General features: G+C 32.6%; 2 protein-coding genes across 2 annotated transcripts; one reads left to right on the top strand and one right to left on the bottom strand.

Moving 5' to 3' along the window:
• The first annotated feature begins 223 nt into the window (after positions 1–223).
• Positions 224–3,485, top strand: LOC114377397 (3-ketoacyl-CoA synthase 11-like). The gene is made up of 2 exons (XM_028335884.1): positions 224–1,244; positions 2,523–3,485. Exons 1-2 carry the CDS (start codon positions 462–464, stop codon positions 3,303–3,305), a joined length of 1,566 nt encoding a protein of 521 aa, XP_028191685.1. The 5' UTR covers positions 224–461; the 3' UTR covers positions 3,306–3,485.
• Positions 3,486–7,895: 4,410 nt separating this feature from the next.
• LOC114377407 (armadillo repeat-containing protein LFR-like) lies at positions 7,896–11,891 on the bottom strand. The gene is made up of 8 exons (XM_028335896.1): positions 11,667–11,891; positions 11,083–11,252; positions 10,813–10,955; positions 10,420–10,676; positions 9,001–9,106; positions 8,778–8,916; positions 8,564–8,691; positions 7,896–8,445 (listed from the first exon to the last, which is right to left on the bottom strand). Exons 1-8 carry the CDS (start codon positions 11,848–11,850, stop codon positions 8,190–8,192), a joined length of 1,383 nt encoding a protein of 460 aa, XP_028191697.1. The 5' UTR covers positions 11,851–11,891; the 3' UTR covers positions 7,896–8,189.
• Positions 11,892–21,595: the final 9,704 nt, after the last annotated feature.

Here is a 21,595-nt window from a genome sequence, read left to right on the forward strand (position 1 = left end):
CAACAACAAGTGGCAAAGCAGCAATAACGACAATGAACCCACGGTAGAATTAATACTCTTGTGTGAAAAGAAAAATCAAGACGCGCTATTTTCCCGGTTGGCAAATTGAATTGAATGCCACTGCATGTTCACAATTAAAAGTTCGTTGGGGTAGTTGTATCCATCCCTCTCTCTTCCCACTTCACATCCATCCTTTAAAACCTTCCCTTCTTCCACATTTTTGCAACCCAATTCATATTCATATTTCTCTCCCTTTTCTAATTTATTTTCTAAGCCCAACACATACAACCTTATATTCTCCCATTCATCATAACCAAAAACTTTGTCACTGGCTTATTTATTCTCTATTAATATTATATCCTTTGGGTATTGTATTGTATCGTATTGCTTTATACAAATTCTTAACTCAATTAGCCTAGCTAGCTAGGTCATTATAAAAAAAATAAAAATAGTGTTCCTTGATGGCTGACCAGAAGAATCAAAACCCGGATTCAGGAACCATTAGTGTTGAATCAGCAAAAGAAAAAAGAAGGAACAAACTTCCCAACTTCCTGCTATCAGTGAGACTCAAGTATGTGAAGCTAGGGTACCATTACGTAATCTCCAATGCAATGTACCTTCTGCTCATACCCCTTCTAGGCATAGCTTCGGCTCATCTTTCAACCCTTTCCATCAAGGACTTTCTCCAATTATGGGAGAATCTCAAGTTCAACCTTGTCTCGGTAACCCTATGTTCAAGCCTCACGGTGTTCCTCGCCACCCTCTACTTCATGACCCGTCCAAGGGGGGTGTACTTAGTAGATTTTGCATGCTACAAGCCTGACGTGGATTGCACGTGCACGCGGGAGATTTTCGTGGAGAGGTCTGGTCTCACAGGCTCATTCTCGGAGGAGAACTTGTCCTTTCAGAAGAAGATCCTTGAGAGGTCTGGTTTGGGGCAGAAGACGTATCTTCCGCCCGCAATCTTGAGTTTGCCGCCGCGACCGTGCATGGCGGCGGCCAGGGAGGAGGCTGAGCAAGTCATGTTTGGAGCAATTGACCAGCTGCTGGCAAAGACTGGTGTGAAGGCTAAGGATATTGGGATCTTGGTGGTCAATTGCAGCTTGTTCAACCCCACACCTTCACTCTCTGCCATGATTGTCAATCACTACAAGTTGAGAGGGAATGTTTTCAGTTATAATCTTGGTGGCATGGGTTGCAGTGCTGGCCTTATCTCTATTGACCTTGCCAAGCACCTCCTCCAGGTTTCTCAAATTTAATATATATGATCTCTTTCAAATTTCAAAACTATATATTTGCACTATCTGCTGCCTAGAAATTATATTTTATTAATGGTGTTGGAAAAATTATCAGATATATAATATGAGATATTAAGTGTACATATTTCTCATTATCATCATCAATCATTATCTGATACCAAATTAAAATTTCTAATTTTAAGAAGAAAAAAAAAATTCTTAGATGCTGGATTCTTTCTGCGTGTAAAACTTTTTTTTTGGTCAGTAATATTCATGCATCGTTATCAGAATTAACCTGACTCAGTGGATTAAAAAACACATGTGATTTCTAATCTAGGACAATAAAATTAACACATGTCATTTCATCCGCAAATTCTGCTGAAAGAGTTAATAATTTCTTATCATATAGGTTGTACCTATACATACAACACACTTGATGTTTTGCATAGATATAAAACGTTACCTCAAAAATCGCATTTCATCCAGAATTTAATTATGTTTAAATTTCGCATGACATGATCAAGGTTAAATGTGTGGAGCCCTTAAAGAATATAAAGTATGTTATACACATAAAATTTGCAATCCTTATGGAGTAATTAGTATATGTAACATCAATTCCCAGCTAGCTAGTATGTAGAACTAGTAATTTATTACTTTGCTTTGCTTCCTGGCGAGGACATGGTGCATGGCCATTGCCACCCACGGGGAATTAATGGAGCCAAATTTTATAGCATGTCTAATAAATTATATTGAGACACTTTATGATGGTGAGTGAATAACAGCTCCGTATTCACGGTACAGGTTGTTGGCAGTTTTGTTAGGTTAGCCAACCTAATCAATACACTCCCAAAGACATGGACCCTTTTCTTTTATTTCTCTAGCCATGTCTTACAAGTTACCTAGTTAGGGAAACCAAAGTTGTTGAAATTAATCACTCATCATCTTAATATTTCACGACATCTAATTCATAATCTATACATAATGATTGGACCAAATTAAATGATAGTTTTGTGCATCTCATTTGATTCCTTGTATTAGTTAAGAGCTAAGGCAATCAGGTATATATTTGTGAGTAAATATCTATATACTAATAATAACGTAAAGAGATTTATACTATCGTTAATTTAATTATAAATTATTACATTTGTTGATTTTTATAATAAATATCTTAAAAACTATATAATAATAATTTTTAATTAGTTTACAATGTAAAATTTATATACACTTTTGTGAATTAAACTCTATAACATTCACTATTGACATATAATGTGATACAATACACAGGTCCATCCCAACTCTTATGCCTTGGTAGTGAGCATGGAGAACATCACTCTGAACTGGTATTTTGGCAACAACCGGTCAATGCTAGTCTCAAACTGTCTCTTCAGAATGGGAGGAGCAGCAATCCTCCTCTCCAACCGCTCCGGCGACCGCCACCGCGCCAAATACCAACTAGTCCACACAGTGCGGACTCACAAAGGAGCAGATGACAAGTCCTACGGCTGTGTCTTCCAAGAAGAAGATGAGACAAAAAGAATTGGTGTGGCACTCTCAAAAGACCTAATGGCTGTGGCAGGAGAGGCCCTAAAGACCAACATCACAACACTAGGACCCTTGGTCCTCCCTATGTCAGAACAGCTTCTTTTCTTTGCCACATTGGTGGCTAGGAAAGTGTTCAAGATGAAGATAAAACCATACATCCCAGATTTCAAGTTGGCCTTTGAGCATTTTTGCATTCATGCTGGAGGGAGGGCAGTGTTGGATGAGTTGGAGAAGAATCTTGAGCTCTCTGATTGGCACATGGAGCCCTCAAGGATGACACTAAATAGGTTTGGTAACACTTCTAGCAGTTCCTTGTGGTATGAATTGGCCTACACTGAAGCCAAAGGGAGGATCAAGAAAGGTGACAGGACTTGGCAGATTGCATTTGGGTCAGGGTTTAAGTGCAACAGTGCTGTGTGGAGGGCTTTGAGGACCATCAATCCTGCTAAGGAGAAAAATCCTTGGATGGATGAGATTCATGAGTTTCCTGTTCATGTGCCTAAAGTGGCACCAATTGCTTCCTAAATTAATCAAACATCTTTTTCTCTTTTTAGTATGATTCTAAAATTAAAGAAACTTGTTCATGAAACAGAAGAGAAGATTGTTAATTATTACTCCTGTAGCTTTTCCAGTTTCTTTGGTCTTGTAACATTGTGTTGAATTTAAAAGAGTGTGCATACAGTTATTCCCCTGTTATTTATTTCATTATTTCCAATAAATGTATCAATTGACCACCTGAAGGTGTTCAAATTTTCTACAAATGGAAAATTGGGAATTGATAAGGTTTGATTAAAACAAAGATATTATTGGATTTGAAATTGATCGCTATTGGCTGGCTACAGCTAATGCGAATCTACCAAATTAAATAAGCCGAGCCAAACAGCACCTCAGAGTGTATAATATGTCGATGAATTCTCATACACGGATAATTTGAAATGTATGAAAATTTAATTATTTAAATTGATTTTTTTTTTCATTTTTAAAACATTTTATCCGGATTAAGTAATTTTATTATTTAAAAAATAGTTTCAAATTTATAAAGCTCTGCATAAGAATTATATGATTAATTAAATTATTTTTCGTAGATAATCAATAAATACGAAATCAAACATTGAGGCTATTTTCCTTTTGTGTGTGTACAACGACATTGACAACTCACTTCCAAGTTCTTAGCCTCGCAGGTCAATGAGATGTGTCTTCAGTCTCTCGAATGTATAAGGAGTGATAGACCTGGAAAAGACACTTTAATATCCGAGTCAATCTAAAGTTAAGAGAAATAAATATAATAACTGAGAATCAATAGTTAATTTTTCTTTAGGATCTAACCAATTTTTATATATATATCTTAGTGCGCCTCTAGATCCATCCATGGGCCTTATTCATGATTATCATTTTGGTTAGTCTAGATTTATTTATCATTATGACGACAATTATATTATATGAATAATCCTCGTTATTATATCTTTATGATTTGTCATAGGTTGAGGCATTCTCGTGTATTCAGTCATTCGGTAATTCGAATATATGTATTTGGTCATGCAAGTGTTCAAGACCTCGTCCTGATGTATCCTTAGGCAAAGTACCTTCGGGTATTTAGCAATCTTAAAAGTATGAGATGGAGAAAGGTATGGAAGAGAGAAACGAAGGAGAGGAGAGGCTAAAGGAAGGAGTGGTGCAAAAGAAAGGTGAGGAAAAAGTCCAAGAGAAGAATGTAGAAGGTGAAAGAGAAGGAGCAAAAACAAAGAGGGTCTTGAAGAGAAAGAAGGGGAGGAAGGAGATACAGTGTAGAAGAGGAAAAGACGAGGATGAAAAAGTGATTTGGGATCATCATGGTTTGAATTAATTGAGTGTTTACGTTATCAATTTGTTCTCCTCAATTGAAAAACTTGAATACATGTTACATTCAGATTCACAAGGAGTATGGATACATCGTGGTTTGCAACTACCTAATATTTTCTTGAGAGAATGGGAGAAAAATAAAAGTGTGGAAGAGAGGAAATAAAAAAGAAAATGAGAGGGGGAGAAGGGAAGGCCTAAAAGAAAAAAGGGGAGTCAAACAGAGAGTGAGATTGAGGGTAAATATATGCTTAACTAACCCCAATATAGGCTTAACTTGTCAAAAAAAAATGATTAGTTAGGTTAGACTATCTTGTTTTATGATTGGGTTGCAAATATCATCCCAATCGATCCTATGGTGGGTTACAAATTGGATTAGGTTAATCTACTAATTTTTTTTAAAATAAATTATTCATACGTTGACTTATCAAATAAATAAATAAATATAAATACTTTAAACTTAATATCACATACCCGAGAACGTTATCTTACTAAATTGTCTTTGCACGAATTCTTTTTAGAAACTAACACTGTAAGTTAAAATAAAGCAACAAAATAACATGAAATTTGTAATATTTCATAACATATTTTGTCCAATAAAACAATAATTAACTAATCAATTTATAAAAAAAATACCAACTTAATAGTCAACCCAACTCAACTCGTACATTGACTCATTGGGTTGACAAGTTACGTGGATTGAGTTATAGAGATTGAATCACCCAATCTATTTTGGGTAATTACTTCATGTACCTTTTTAATTTTCTAGAAAGCCTGATTCAACATGTAATTTTACATTCTTGAACTTTTCAAAATATCAACCAGAATGTAAATTACATTTCGAAATGCAGAGATGGAGCCAGAAATTTGGCTCGAGGGAGACCAAGAAAAAAAAATAATTTAATGCATAAATTTTTAATTTTTGCATGCATAAAATATATAAAAAAACTTTAATATATTATATATCTAATATTTTTTATAAATGAAACTAAAAATAACTATATCACGTAAAAAAATAATACTATCTTTGATTCTTTATATAAAAAACAATAACTACATTTCTCTTATTCTAACTACGGAAATATACACTCATTTTCGAATGTATTTTTTTTACAGTAAAAAATGTGTTAAGTATACTTTTTTTATATTCTAATTTATCATGAAATTTATTAATGAGAAACTAAGCATTTCATAAGTAGTTATATTCATTGACCTATTAACATTTTAAGTAACACTTAGTGAAAAATATATTAAATACAATCACTTTTTAATGAAACTATTTAATTCTATGACAATATTAATTAAAATCAATTAACAAATAATTTTGAGTTAATATGAAATTTTATATATTTGATTTATGTGAAAAGAACTTTAATCCAACGGTAAGTTTTAAGAAAATATTATTCAATTGAAAGTTATAGAATGATATAATAGTTACCAAAGTTACACCATTGATCATTTTTGTTATCCATGTGTTGTGTGGAGAGATATATTTATAAAAGAAGATATATTGTTTGGGAGAACTACTTTTATTCATGGGCTGCACATATGTAGAATAAAAGTGTAACAAAATTCAACATTATCTTAATCTTAAAATCAAATTCATAATCTCCTAATCTAAAAGATAAGATCAAATAGTTATTTTTATCTAAAAAAATCATAATATTTTAAATCTAAATAATATCCTAAAAATTTGAAACAAATATCAAATTCAAAAAAGATAAACTAAATAGTCAAGGATCTAACTCAATTGGTTCAGCAAGATGTGTAAGTTATTATAAACCCTCAAACCCTCTTTCCAATTTCAAAGGATAAAAAAATCTTAAATTATTCTTTTCTAAACTAAAGATATCAGTCATGTTCTCAACACTCCTCCTTGACTTAATACATTGATTCGAATGTTGAATGTAATGAAAGATAAATATCAAATAGTTGTTAATATTTTTATTATAATAAATATTTTATTTTTTAATAAATACCTTTTTTTTAAAACCAATGCCCTTGATTTTCATGATTTTGTAACTACCCCCGCAATTTAATTTTAAAAAAATGGCCTCCATTTGGTCAGAAGGGCAGGATACCTGCATTATTCTCTTTTTACCAAAATTGAACGGTGAAGATTATTGATTAGATACTTGTATAGGTGGTCAGTTGAATTTTTTTTTTGCATATTGCTAATAAGTTCTATTATAAATAAAAGGTAGAAAAATTTATGGTTGTACACCCATATCCTACTTGACACGTACAGCGATAGAGAGAAGAAATGATTTGTTAATTTAGTGTTTAGGATTTGTTAGCTGCCAGAATTGTTTGTCGATAAATGGGAGGGAAGCAAGGAGAACAAAGGGTAATTTTTGAAGATGGTTGTGGGAAAAAGATTACTAGCATATGCATATGAAGCAAACTTGGTTGCTGTTTAATATTGATCGTTGATTGAATTTTTCAGTTATTTTGATGTTAAATATATTGCGGTGAATGTGTTAGATTGAAATAAACGGTTTTGTTTATTTGGAAAATTGCATAGAAGATATCAATGAAATGTTTGATCCCATACTTGAAACGAATTCAGCCATTCTTTCTGTTATACTATGATTGATCTAAAATTGTTACTGTATGTTGAGAAACAAGTGATTGATTCAATATTTATTCAGTATCGAAGAAATAACCAGCAAGGCCGAAAATGACATAACCACGAAGGAGAGCAGGAGACACTTGGGAGTTGGTGACTAATAGGAACTCGTGCTGCTATATGTGGGAGTAAGCAAAACTCACTCTGGAATTCTTGTTAGATTTCCTTCACCTTCGTTGTAGAACCATGATATTTGGTAAATCCCATGAACAATAATTTAACAGTTTAATAGAATTGGGTTTTAAATTTTGTCCTAATAAACTGATTAGATGTGAACCTAGCAAAGCCCGTGTTCATCTTGAATACATATAACTACATCAACAGTTACGTGTCAGCTGGTCTAGATGACAAGTTGGTAGATTACACATTCTCTATTTCAGACTGTCAGTCAGCTCTACGCAATGGCACGTGCTAACCCTTTACCTCAAATGTGTAAATTCTAAAGGACTGCTGTCTATCTACTTAAGGAGAACTTATAGGTAATTTTCAGAACTCTAAAAATACTTTCTTGCAAAAATGTGAGAAGTACTAAAAAACTACAACGACATTCAAAGTCCCCATGCTAAAATTCACCGGCACTTAAAAAAAATTAGGGAGAGGAAAGCCTCTGTGTCTGTGTGTGAATGTGTGTGAGAGAGACCATTTGCTCATTCTACGAATTGAGCATTTCCCTTCTATATAGGTGCTACAACACTTTCCAACCATACATCTAGGAAATGAAGTTTCTAATCTTCACATCGTCTTAAATAGAAGAATAATTCTAATATTATCATCATACAACTGGAGTACATGACAACTTGAATGCACTCAAGGTATTGTACAATCCTAGGCAGAACACATGTACATTTTGAATCTTCAAATGAATCAGTCATCCAAACGCTATCCAAGTTGCAGAACTATATATAGCACTGATCACTAATCAAAGTCTTTTCACAGTTTGATGTTTACATACCCCATATGCCACGAGCCGCTGCGACTTTGCTACTTGGTCTAGATGTTAGTTCATACAATATCCTCGCAAATGTATCGGAATATCTTCCATCAGTGAAAACTATCTCTGCAAAAGCATTCTCATAGGCTAGCAGCAAACTTCTGTTTTGTGGTTCAGACACGAGACTCTCCAATATCATGGCAGATTTCCGGCAAACTTCTGGAACCGGATGTGGTGTCTTAATCACTTTAAGCAAACGATCAATAGCCCTGTGTTTGGAGGAAATTTGACTAGTGTTATTTAAAGAAAATTACTGTCATAATTTTACCATTTCGCAGAACCAAAAATATGTTAAATATTTTTTAAAAAATGGAATAAGGGGATCACCATCTCTCGTTAGCAATCTTCAGCCTGCAGTCCATATTAACTTCAGCAAGGTTATAGAGTGCACCTATAGCAGCTGCCTGAGCATCTAAAGCTGGCATGCTGATGAGATCAATTAAGCGTTTGTGTATCTGCGGTAACAACAGGGATGATTACATTTTCTTGGAGCATGCAACAAATTAATAAACAAGGTTACATGCATAATATAAAGTTTAACCTGTGGAAAAAATGGAAGCAAGAAAGGTTCATTGTCAGGATTAATGATCAAACGCCCAAGTAATTCAGCAGCAGCACAATGCCAGGCTTTGACTGCAGATTCCAACATCCCCATGATGGCCTGCACTGCACGTTTTTCTCTGTAAGTAACACCAACTTATCAATCAGTAACAGAATAATAATTGCATGCAAAAAAGAACATTCAAGATAGATCAATCACTTACGTTATTTTAATAAATGAAGGCTTGGAAGAACTAAATATTCGAAGATCCAGAAGTGGAGCTAAGTTAACAATGGTCTCTAGGGCATTTGTTACAAGTTCCTCGTCCTCTATCATCATCCACATTATGAACATTTTAAGAGACAATTTATAACAAAATATTGTACGAACTCATACAATGAAGGGGCAACACATAATTGGATGATAATAATAATAATAACAAAACTTTATCCACATATTTAGGGAGTTTCTGGAAACCTACAAAAAAACAGATATTCAGATAATTGGGTGGCTTTTATCAAGACAGAATTTGATATAAAACTGTTTTTCAAGAAAGTCTAATTCAAGGTTGGTTTTGATACGAGGAAACGGAATGCTAGTATATATGATAGAAAAATACCATCCTGTTAAACTTCTGAACACCAAAGCAACCAATTATTTTGCTCATTTTTCAGGCAAATGGATTAGCCCGTGTTTCAAAAATGATGAAAAGGTTCCAAAAGTTAAAGAGAGAGATAGTGGTACTAATTTATTTATAAAGCAATAAATATATCAAATACAAGTATACAAATAAATAATTATTTCCCAAAATTAAAAACCATAAGCAGGCATAATACAAGATAACAGAATGCTCACACTGGACATATCACATATCATAAATGACTGTTAACCATATACAAGCCCACCAACAATTATGATTATACTTATATATTCAATATAAATTTTAATCTGCAAGGATTTGAACTTCTAGCACTCATACTAACTACTAAATAGGTCCATCAGCCTGTAAGTAGTGAAGAGAAGAGAAGCATTTTATCTCCCAGAAAATATTCCCATACATTATGTCTACTTCCTAGTTGTCTCAAAAGAAAAGCTCTAAACAATATTTACATCAGCCATGGCATTGTAAATTCCACCCAGACACATTGTATCATGACAGATGAAACAATAACATAATGAATTTGTTAACTTTGCCATCAATATCTTATTCACATCCACATTCACCCAACCAAGTCCAGATCAGAGTACAAGAATTTTCTAAATTATATGACAAATCAACGGAATTAAGATAGTTCAGAGTAAATTTTGGTCCCTATAATTTTTTTTTAGGTATAGGTCTTTGTAGTTTCATACTATTAAGGTTTTGGTGCCTCATGGACCGATATCTTAATAATAAACTATAGAGACCTGTTCATCATGGAATATAAGGACCATTTAATTTTGAAGAATAAAAGCTAAAGGGACTAAAACTTAAATTACTGAAAAATATAAGAACTGATACTTAATGACAGGGACAAATAAGAACAAAAACCAAAAAAATATATATGTAAGGACCAAAAACCAAATAAGGGGAAACTCTAAGGACTAAAATATACTTCAATCCAAAAAAAGATTATAGCTTATAACATGTAAGTATTCTAACCTACAAGATGATCTTCTATGCATTGGAAGGCTGTTTCCAAACAATGGCGATGTTGGACCATTATAACTTCATTATCTGGCATGAAAGAGAAGTTCCTGATGATATTTGAAGTAGCAACAGCACATTGCTGTTTTTCTGTTCGCCCTTCATCATCTAAATTAAATAGGCTATCTTCATCAAGCCACAACTCCGAAAAACGAGATTTTGTCACGCCATTCTGCTGCGTTGATTCTATACCAGCAGAGCCAGATCCTACACTGCACAAAGAGCACCATCCTACAATGAGATTCATTCTCTCATAACCCCCATCCCTCAAAAAAAATCCCAAGAAAGAAAACAAACAATCCATTGAAAATTGAAAACTCAAAAACAAAGATGATATTCAAAATTTACCCAGGGCGGTGGTGAGTACCAGTTGAGCCCAGCGCCTGATATTCACACCCAAATCCAGTTACAACAGAACTTGCACCTAACGTCCTCACCCTCGTTGTCTTGGCTAATTCCTTTGGGAGTGCTATATCACGCCAATCATCTATCTGTTTCAAATTTCAACATGACCATCTAATATTAAAAAGGGCAACAATTTCAACAATACAGGGAGAACATCAACAAGTCTTCTTTGAACATTTTGCAGAAGTTAAAAACAAGATTGGTGGCACATACAACTTGAAGGAGCGCATCAAGCAAGCCGGGAATTTTTGCAAGGGGAGTTGCGTCCTTGCGCATGTCATCCTTTTCTTTAAAGGAGAGTAGCGTAAGAATATTCAACGCCCAGGTCAGCTCACTCTTCAGACCACTTTGAAGAGCCAAGACAATTCTTTTATTGTTCTGATCTGCAAAAGAAGAACAAACAAAATTTCAAAAGAACACACAAGTCATTGCAAACAACATGCGGCCAGAGACTTAAGAAACCAATATTGTCCTTAGATAGCACACATAACATACCCGAGCCACAAAGGCACCCCTACTAAGAGGACTTGCATTGTTCTATAATTATGCATCAATAATAGTACCCAATGAAATTCTGGCACATTCAAATTAAGTGGAATTTGCTGCCACTTTAATTAACAATAAGTAAATTGCTTCTTAAAATTCACAAGTGGACTTTTGCTGCCAGTGTTTGTGCGTTGTGTAAATTCTGGAACATTCAAACAAAATTGTCGTTTTTAAAGAGAAATTTGAGACCCAGGGAAGAGTATGAAGAATTTCAAAAGTCACACGAATGGAAGAAGAAGCTGTGAACTTACCGGCAAAGGAGTTGTGAACGTGAAGGGAAGGACCAAGGAGGTTTGACGGAGCCGCCGAATCCGCGGCGGAAGCGGCGGCGGAGGCACTGTTGTTACCGCTGCCGAAGGGACGGCCTCTCTTCGCCGGTGTCACCGCCACTCCTCCGGCGGCTCCGCCGGACTTGCCTTGCTCTCTCTTCAGCATCCTTCTCTCTCTCTCTCTAGGGATTTTCGAGTTTGCGATGCGATTTTGATTTGTTTGGGGATATTAGTTGGGCTTCATCTTGGATCAAGCAGACCATGATGCTGGCCGTGGCTATTCTCATTGCCCGAAATTGCTATTCTCACCACCATGTGGGTGGCTTTTTACTAAATTCCAAAAATATCCTTTCCACAGAAGCATATTTTCATTGTACACATTTACAACTGAATCACACATATATTGCATATATTTGTTTCTTGCAATATTAATCACAATAAAAACATGATTTCATAGTACAAGTGTATAACAAAATCATGTTGTATTGTTAGACAAACAACCTGTAATTTTGTTCAAAAATAACGCATAAATCATAATACAATAACATTGGCTAAAATGTGCAACAAGCTTTGTAGTCAACATTAGAGGACTAAAATCATAGCAATTGAGTTATAACATCACTAAAATCAATACACATAACATAAAGAGATGATAGCAATAACAATATTAATACAAGAGTAATTAAGTAAAATCAGTCCTTAGCAATATCTACTACATATTGAAAATGGTATTAAGTTGAGTTCTTGTATGGGTTGTAGGTATGATCTTTTCCATGAACGACCTTCAACAATGCAATATCTTCTCCATTGTGGTGCAATAGGAGGCAGGACACAATCATCCTTTAAAGTAAAGCTAAATAACGATAAAAAAAAAAGGGGGGAAGTTCATAGAGTGAACAAATTACATGCTTATAATACTAAATGATCTCATAAGTAAACTATGTATACCTTCACAAAGTAATTTCTGTTAACAAATTGAATAACAATAACTCGTTGTTGTGCAATAGATGGTGCCTAACTCCTAAGCAAAAAGAAAATTCAACTTTACAACATAGATAACTGAACCAATACAACATTAAACTGACTAGCAATCACATAACTCATCTAGGGAATACTCACTCACTTTCACTGGGTCTATTGGGCCACTTTAAACATACAAAGAGGTGATTAATTCAACCAATCTTTATGTGTCAAAGAGCTCAACATAAAGAGAGTGTGATGTTTGAAGTTCTCAAATCAAGTCTTAACAAATTAGAGCACAAGACTTCTCACCTATACCTAGCAAAGCTACAATTTCCCTGTAATCGCAATTTCCATGTATTTCACATCAATAAATTTGAGGATGAATTGTTGCAACTCATAAAAAAAATCATCCATATAAGGCATTATTTTCTTCTACTTATTGTCACAAAAAAAATTTGTGAACCTCGTTAGAAGTTCCTAAATTATCTACCATCGTGTTTATTGCATCGACTTGCTCTCACATTGAAGGTGTGGGTTTAATAAATTTCATAGACTTTGGTACACCCTTTGTTTTTACCTTCTCTAGAATGGGATATGGTGAAGTGGTATCCGAAAATACAAGTTCATGGATTTTAACAATGCATCAACCTCATGCGTCAAAGCTAAGTATCCCCAAGAATCACTTATGTCATCTGCATTAATGGATAATATCTTTCAATGTTCATGAATGAACCTCAAGGGTATTAAGCCAAACATACTACTATATCTAGCACGTTCACACACACACATGATAAACTATGAGTAGTTAGTCACAAGTAGACGGTTAATATCAATGGTTGTAATGCATTTATATTCCTTGAAGATCAGGTGTTGTGCTTGTGTTGATACATAGAGGTATTAAAAAAAAAACTAGTAAATTAAGTTTGAATATAATCTAATGTAGGTTGTAACACCCCAAAAATAATCCAATAAGTATTTACATAAAGATATCTAAATATATTTTTGTAAAGGAAAAAATAGATTAAATTGTTTTAAAATATTATATTGTTATTTTGAAAAGATGTTAGTATAACAATATATTAGATTGGTTAAATATAATTATAACTAAAGATAATAGAAATAATAGATAAAGAAAGATTGGTTAAACAAATTTAAAGTTATGTACAATTCTTATATAAGAATAGACAGTTCATTCTCTTAGAATCACATGCAAAAAATAACCTCTCTTGGTATTAGTGGATTACTCAAGGACTTAGAAAAAGAAAGAAAACAAAAAAATTATTTCAACACGATTGGTAAAGGAGAAAAAGAATAATGAAGAGTACAAATTTCTTGCTTCAAGAGGCGAGGAAAACATGTTTTTCCTAAATTTCCATGGTATAATTATGAAAAAGATATTTTGCAACTTCAATGTAACTATTATGGTTAAATCACATAGTGCGTTATGTTCTCGATACATTTTTTTCCATCTCTATCACTACACCAAATTTTTGCATATGAACTTTAATATACCTGAAAGGAATCAAACTATGTTATTCCTAGAGTACAAATGAAGAAGTGTGTGTAGCTTTGGCATTTCAAAATTTTGCCAAAGTATTTTAATTGGAGAAATTGAAGTTAACTTTCACTTTTTTTCTATCTCCCTGAATGATGACAAGCATTAGTTGTATATATTGGGGTCTCTTAATATTTAGATAAAGGTGTATGTGTGTATATTTATTATTCAGTTCAAGATTGAGTTATTATTAATTATTTAATTTTGCACCTTTAGGGACACTGCTTTTGAATGGTAGGATAACTGATTGAGAGAAGAAATATATATATTAATTATATGTACATATATGTGAATTAGCTAGTGAGTAGTGTCTCTATACATACATATATATATAATGGTGAATTAATGTATTGGATTTATTTTGTCATTTGAGAAAAGTTGACAATGTTCTTTCTCGTATTTTTTATATGATTAGTTGAAATTTATTAGAAACAATCAATTTTAGTAGATCCCACAACTAAATTAGAAGAGAAAATCATTAGATGATATGTAATATCCACCAAAATAGGTAAATTTTAATAAATTTCAACTCATAACAAAGAGAGTGACATAAAAAGGGTGTTTTGAATCTATGTTGTTGGGTTTGTGATTGTCAATGGGTTTGGGATGGTGATCGGGGTGGTTGTTGATCCAGTACATGAGTTGTTGAGCCACAAGTTTGGATTTTGGTAATGTGTTGAAAAAAATTAAAAAAAATGGAATCATTTTTGTTTTTTTGTCACTCCAACTATATAGAACAAAAATTATGATCTCATTGTACAAGTGAACAATGAAATCATGTTTCTGTGCCAAGGATATTTTTGGAAATAAGTAAAATGAAAATACCCACATGAGTAATGAGAAAAGCAATTTTGATAGTGTGAATAGTAGCTCCCATTAGTTCAATATATTAGGCTTCGAACATCATACAATCCTTTGGGCTTTGTTTTGTTTCCTATCTTTGTATAATGGACCATGAAAGAACATAAACCTTAAAGAAAAATAACTCCCCCCGGTTCCAATAAATAAAATATCCAATAAATTCAACATTTTACATGAGTGAATAGGACACTGTACGATATTAACCCCACCCAACTAATAATGAAGTGGGATCAAGCATGTGGACCTTAGAATGCCTCAAATGTGTGATTATAATTGAACAACATATCATACTTTTTTCCAACTGAGGCTGTAATTGAACAAGGTCCACCTGCTGACACTCCACCAGTTGTCGCCCAACAGTTATTTTTTGTTCAGACAATGCTGGTAGTAACTAAGCCTCCGATTTGTATTTGTCTCTAACCTTGCTTTTTTTAGCCATTGTCTACCTTTACATTTCACATAGTACGTCAAAAAATCAATTTAATCTAAGATACTTTGATCTATCTGGCAAAGTAAACAAGTAATTTACTCTAGTTTAATTTACAACATATGGGAGTTCTATACGTCTTCAACATCAATTAAAGGGTTTAATTTTTATTCATTGTCAACGTATATTTTTTACTATTAGTGCATATATTATTCTTACTCTTAATTAAAGGTTTGAATACCATGTCCTTAGAAACAAAATCAACTGTCAAGAGGAATACCAAAAATAACATTTAAATAATGCAATTAAACATTCTAGTAGTCTAAAGACTGGTGTTAGCTCTAATAAGGGGTTTGGTTTGAGTTAGGATAGGAGGAGGGGGGGAAACGACGCTTGCAGCTTATGATGGTTACAAGGACCACGAACAAACAAGTGGTTCAACCAATCAAGGACTCCTCAACTAGATATTTTAAGGTTTTCTGAGGTGTTTGATCGTAGAGGACCTACTTTTTGGGTTTGTTTTTGGCTTCATTTTGGGTACTTAAAGTTGCAACCATTTGCTGTTTTGGTTAGGAGTTGAGACGTACAAAACATTGGAGAAAACTAATAATATAAGGTGGGTTTTGGCATGTTCTTTGGTAGTATGAACATGATGGTTCATTTTATATATAAAAGAATAAAATTACCGCCCTCTCCTTTAGTTGTGTCCATAGGTATATTATATTATGGCAAACTTTGTTTACTGTTGTTCTCATGAGTTGGTAAATTTGATATCACTAGTTGGTTTTGTTGTGGACTATGCATCTGCAATATTCTCTGGTATGATTGAGGCCTAAATCAGACACTGATAGCTGGTTGTGCACACCATGCCTTCAGTTACACAGAAATGACAAAATAGGTACGCAGTATTAATGTCAGCTAGGCTGCATGGTCAGGTGCAAGCTGTAGTTCTGTGAATCCAAATGAAACAAGCACAGTATATTTTTTTTCCTCAATAGAGACCATGATGTATCCCATTTCATTGGGTCATATCTCGTTCGCTCGCAGTGCAATGATTGTCATTGACTTAAAAAAAATTTACACAAAAACATAATTGAACATGAATTAACCACGGTATATTAATATTAGCACTCTAGCTCCATATATATGTGGGCTTCTACTTATGGCTATAAAGTTATATATAGACTCCATATAATTATTCCTCCAATTTTCAAAACTGGGTCTAAGTTTCAAAACTTGTAAATGCTTATTTTAATTTATCAACTGGGATTCCAAAATTCATGAATGAAGAAGAATATTAGTGTTTAATACCGTCTAATGGACTTGTGGGACCTGAAAGGCTGAAACTGATTGAGAAAGTGTACATGATGTAGATTTTTCAGTTTCTTTCTAATCTTTTCCTTTGCAGCACTGCCTAGTCAGCTATAACGCCGGGAGTAGACGAGGAAAATAAAAGATGGGTGAGCTTTTTCTTGCAATAATGAGGACCACTTAAATTTTTGTTTATCATGAAAGAGCTAAATACAATGTAATTGACACATTATTGCTATTTTGTTAATCATGAAAAATAGCCAAATTATGTAAAACATATAGTTCCCTCTACCAGCTGGTATATGGGCCAGCTGATATGCATGTATAATTTATGTTTTTCGTAGCATATAATGTTGATTACTATTTTTTTTGCAAAAGGCACTTTTCTTGACCCTGCATGTCTTGTAGCATTAGCTGTTCCAATAATAATGTTACTTCATACATATCCCTATACTTTTGCTGTTAATATAATTCAAAATAATGAACTTAATATTATAAGGGTAGCTCACATCTGCTTTGTTCTTATCTATATCTATTTTAGGCTTTTGTAATAAATAATTTTTTTTAATAATAAATTAAAGCTGTTCTGATTTTCAAATCACAGGTACTAGTTGGGGGCTAATTTAAGGTTTCACAGCTCAATCATACACATACTTTTTAGTATATATTGGATAACTCAAATTTAAGATGCTATCCAACATTTGTATTCAGTTAACCACTTGCTTTTAATTGGCTAATACACTGCAATTTCTTCTCAATTTTTGACTTATTAGTCTCTTGAACTAATTTGAATTCTGACATGAGAATTTGCTATAAAGCCTTTAGTTTGTTAGTGATATAGGAACACAAATTCTTCTGTAAAAGATAATCAATGACAAAATTCATCTTGGATTGGATGGAATAGAATCAAAACATGAGAATTTTTCCTTATTTCCAAATTCTTCCATTCTCCAATAAATTATTGATTATGAAAAGGCGTCTCTCTTGAGTCTCTTCTACATCCCAAGATTTTAACCATCGCTTTTGGTGGTGCATTCCATTGTAATTTTTGGGGTGAACATATTTTCTTTTTTCATTAAATAAAAAGAAAGAGGGGGCGGAAAGAGAGAGCAGAAAAAATACCTTAAAGCTCAACAACGTCGAGAACATGGTATGCAAGGTTGATTCCACGCTTGTTACATCGCTTTCAGTAAAAAAAGTAAAATAATAATAACATTGATTTTCAAGTTTGAAATATAATCTCACAGCTACTGGTCTTTCCAAGGAAATTCAACCCATCTAGAACTTTTCTTCAATGTCAGTTTAATGTTGAATAATTGGCCCAACCAACTCACATTATCCGATAGAGATAACCGAACCAATACGACTTCAAGCACAATTTCTTGGAGTCAAAACATTTCATGGTAACAAATTCCCTTACACCTTTTTTTATTTCTTTATTTAATTCAAGGGGTGGCATAATAATGTTAATTAATAGAAAGAAAAAAAACCCACTATATAAGATGATGATGTACAACGCTAGTGACAAATTAGAAGCCTAGGTAGGCAATTGTGGATTAGATATGGTTTAATAGTGTAGAATATGTGGGGGCACTCAAGCTTTGTTATCTTATCAAAATCTCAGTAGAGCACTGAGCAGTGGCAGTACCCGAAAAGGTAACCATATAACGTAACATAATAGGAGCTAGAGAGTAATTCTGGTCCATGTCAATGTGACACGACTTGCTGCTTTGGCATATTCGCAGTAGCAGAAAACAGATTCTTCATCAACCATATGCTAAATCATCAAAGTGATAACAGATAATCGTTTTAGTTAAAAGTCTTAAATATGTAAACGTTAAATTTTCTTTTTCTTCGGAATCAAAGTAAAGTATCTTGTAGTCCAAACACATGAGATTAATGATTGAGATTAGAGATCATCCAAGTGAGATTTATTTCTCTCAATAAAAAAAACAAAATTATACGTATTGTTTGAAAATCAAATTTCTATTAACATACTTAAAAAACTGATATAATCTATTAGGTATTAATTAGGTTGTACTTGATGATAAACTTTAAATATTTAAAAAGAAAATTTTGTTGTAATAAATCTATCCAACTTGAATAGAATTATTTTTAATAAATAATTATCATTTATCATCAAGAACACACAGATTAGTTGGTTTGAGATTATTTTTATTTAATTAGTAATTTAAAGTTTGAGTTTTAAAATATATAATTATATCAAATATTTTTAAAAAATAATTTTGTAGTTAATAATAATCTTATTTAATTCAAATAAGATTACTCATAAGAAAAGATATCTATAATCTCATAAAAAGAAAGAAGATAATGGTCATTTCATTATGGCAAACATGGTAAAGGGCAAAGGCAGTAAAAACAGATGCACTAGCACTATGTCATACACACAGAGGTTCTAGTACAACTATGTATAAAGTAATGAATTAAAAGAAGTGAAAGCCTTTTTCATTTTCTAACACCCTTTATTATGTTTTGTTTTCCCCTGCTGCTGCTCATCTCAAAATGTCATTCACTGTATTGGGATTATGCCACAGGTTTCTAAGATTCCTTCAGTGGAGCAGCAGAACATAAAATGGAAAGCATTATATGCAGAATCTCAAGATCCAAGTGATCCTAATTCCTAAGACTAATATCATTATTTTGTTAATTTATTTAATTTTCCCTGGACGTTTCTGATTCCTGTGATATATACACTTCCTAAAGAAGTGATGCAAGCTGTCCTCTGCTCAATAAGTTAATGAATCTTATGCTATTTTCTTCTTGATGTTGACTGTACTGCTTCACCACGCTAACTATACACACAGAAATAACTTATGGCTCAATGCTAGGAGAGAGATAAACATACCTCATAGGGTAACAATAAGTAAAATCTAAAGCCCCCAATCTCATCTAATTTAAGTAATAATTTAAATGAAAGCAACACCTTACTTTTGCCTTTCACCCCTTTTTTTTTTCTAGTTCATTGCATACATTTAGAAAGCAACATTTTTATTACCGGGTGCTGCTCATTGGTTTGGTTCAGAGTTTATCAACTGTGTTTCTCCTCTTGCCGTTTGGTACGGTGATTTAAAAAAAGAGAAAAAAATATTTTGTAGAAAAGAAACAAAATAAGACGAGTGTAAATAAATCAAGTCAAACTCATGATTAAAAATTAGGCTTATGAAAAAATAGTTTCACACTTAACTCACTTATTTGAACAAGTTAACTGTAAAACCTTTTTATGGATTAGTTAATTTTGTTTTATTGAATTCTACCAAATATAATTGTTTATTAATTTAGTGCTCAACAGATATATTTATGCTAAAAAATAAGAAGTAAAATCGTAATAAAATATTATTTTGTATTTATAAAGATGATTTAAGATCGAAAATGAAGTTTTTGAAATAAAAAAAGATGGATTTCTGTGAAAAATAATTTATATTAGGTAGATGCTATATATATATAATACATAAATAAAATAATAAATTTATAATGTTAAAAAAAGTTATATAATAATATATTTTATATAAATTTATAATTTCTCAATTAAATATAATGAATAAAATGTTACGTAATTACTGTGTTTACTATGTGATACATATATGAATAAGGTAATTGAAAACTATTAATGTTAAGCTTACAAAACTCAAACTTAACACATTTGTGTGATCAAATTTAAACTTATATATTTAAATAAACGATCTTGAAATAAAACTAATAAATAATTTAAACAGTTTGAAAATAACCCAAGTCTTTATTTACGTTTGGGGTGGCATGGAATGACATTAATTTGATCGTCCTTGGCCATTGATTATTGATATTCAATTCGAGGAAGCTGTCATTTTCTCTCCTATGGCATCAATTTTGTCGCATATGACTCAATGAGTACTCAGTCGTGGCTCCCCAGTAACATTAATTGGTAAAATGGGTTGCAACTTGTGGTCTAAATGGCACAAGAGAGGACCAATTATAATTTTTTAGTATTCACCCCCACAAAAATCATAATGTAAAATAATAATAATAATAATAACAAATAAAGTAGCAAGTGAAATTCATATTTATATGTTTATGGGTTTAAATAATATTAAATTTGATATTCTTAAATAAAGTATAAAATTCGAATATTGTAAATAGAAAAATATGGAAGAATTTTTATGTATAATCAAATGTTATAACATTACACATTGATTAAAACATTTTGTGCGCGTGGGGTCATTAAACGTTGATTTTTGAACTTGATTGAGAGCGTTGTAGTTCTACTTTTTCTCTTGATTATGAAATCTTGGTGTGATGTGAGTTATTTTTGGGGCACTTTTGTTTCTATAAGATTGCATATGCTTCATAGACATTACATGACATCCCCAAAACATGATAATATGATGTGTTGGATGGTGCTAAATTTGTTTCCCTATTAATTATTACACTATAGGCGCCTCCAACTCCAACGATAAAATGTTCAATTTATTTTATATAAATATAAATTATTTTAAGCTGTTTTTTTTTTTTTAAAATTCCTTGAAAGTGAGTAAAAATGGTGGATTTATTTTAATTACTTTCTAGTATCAAACTTATTCCTTCTTTTCAGTTACGGTAAAACAAAACTATTAAGTTTTATTTTATATGAAAACCAAACTATACACCAAGGGGCAATTTGATACAAATGGGGGTAAAAGAAGAATTAGTTGTTTTTAATATTATTTCACAATCAACAAAAAAATGTGTGTGTTCTACTTTCTTTTTTGGCCCTTTATCAAATATAACATAAGTGCTAGAGCCGATTTTTTTTTATTATTA

This window comes from Glycine soja, chromosome 2 (genome assembly GCF_004193775.1).
Source record: "Glycine soja cultivar W05 chromosome 2, ASM419377v2, whole genome shotgun sequence".
Classification (NCBI taxonomy): Eukaryota; Viridiplantae; Streptophyta; class Magnoliopsida; order Fabales; family Fabaceae; genus Glycine; species Glycine soja.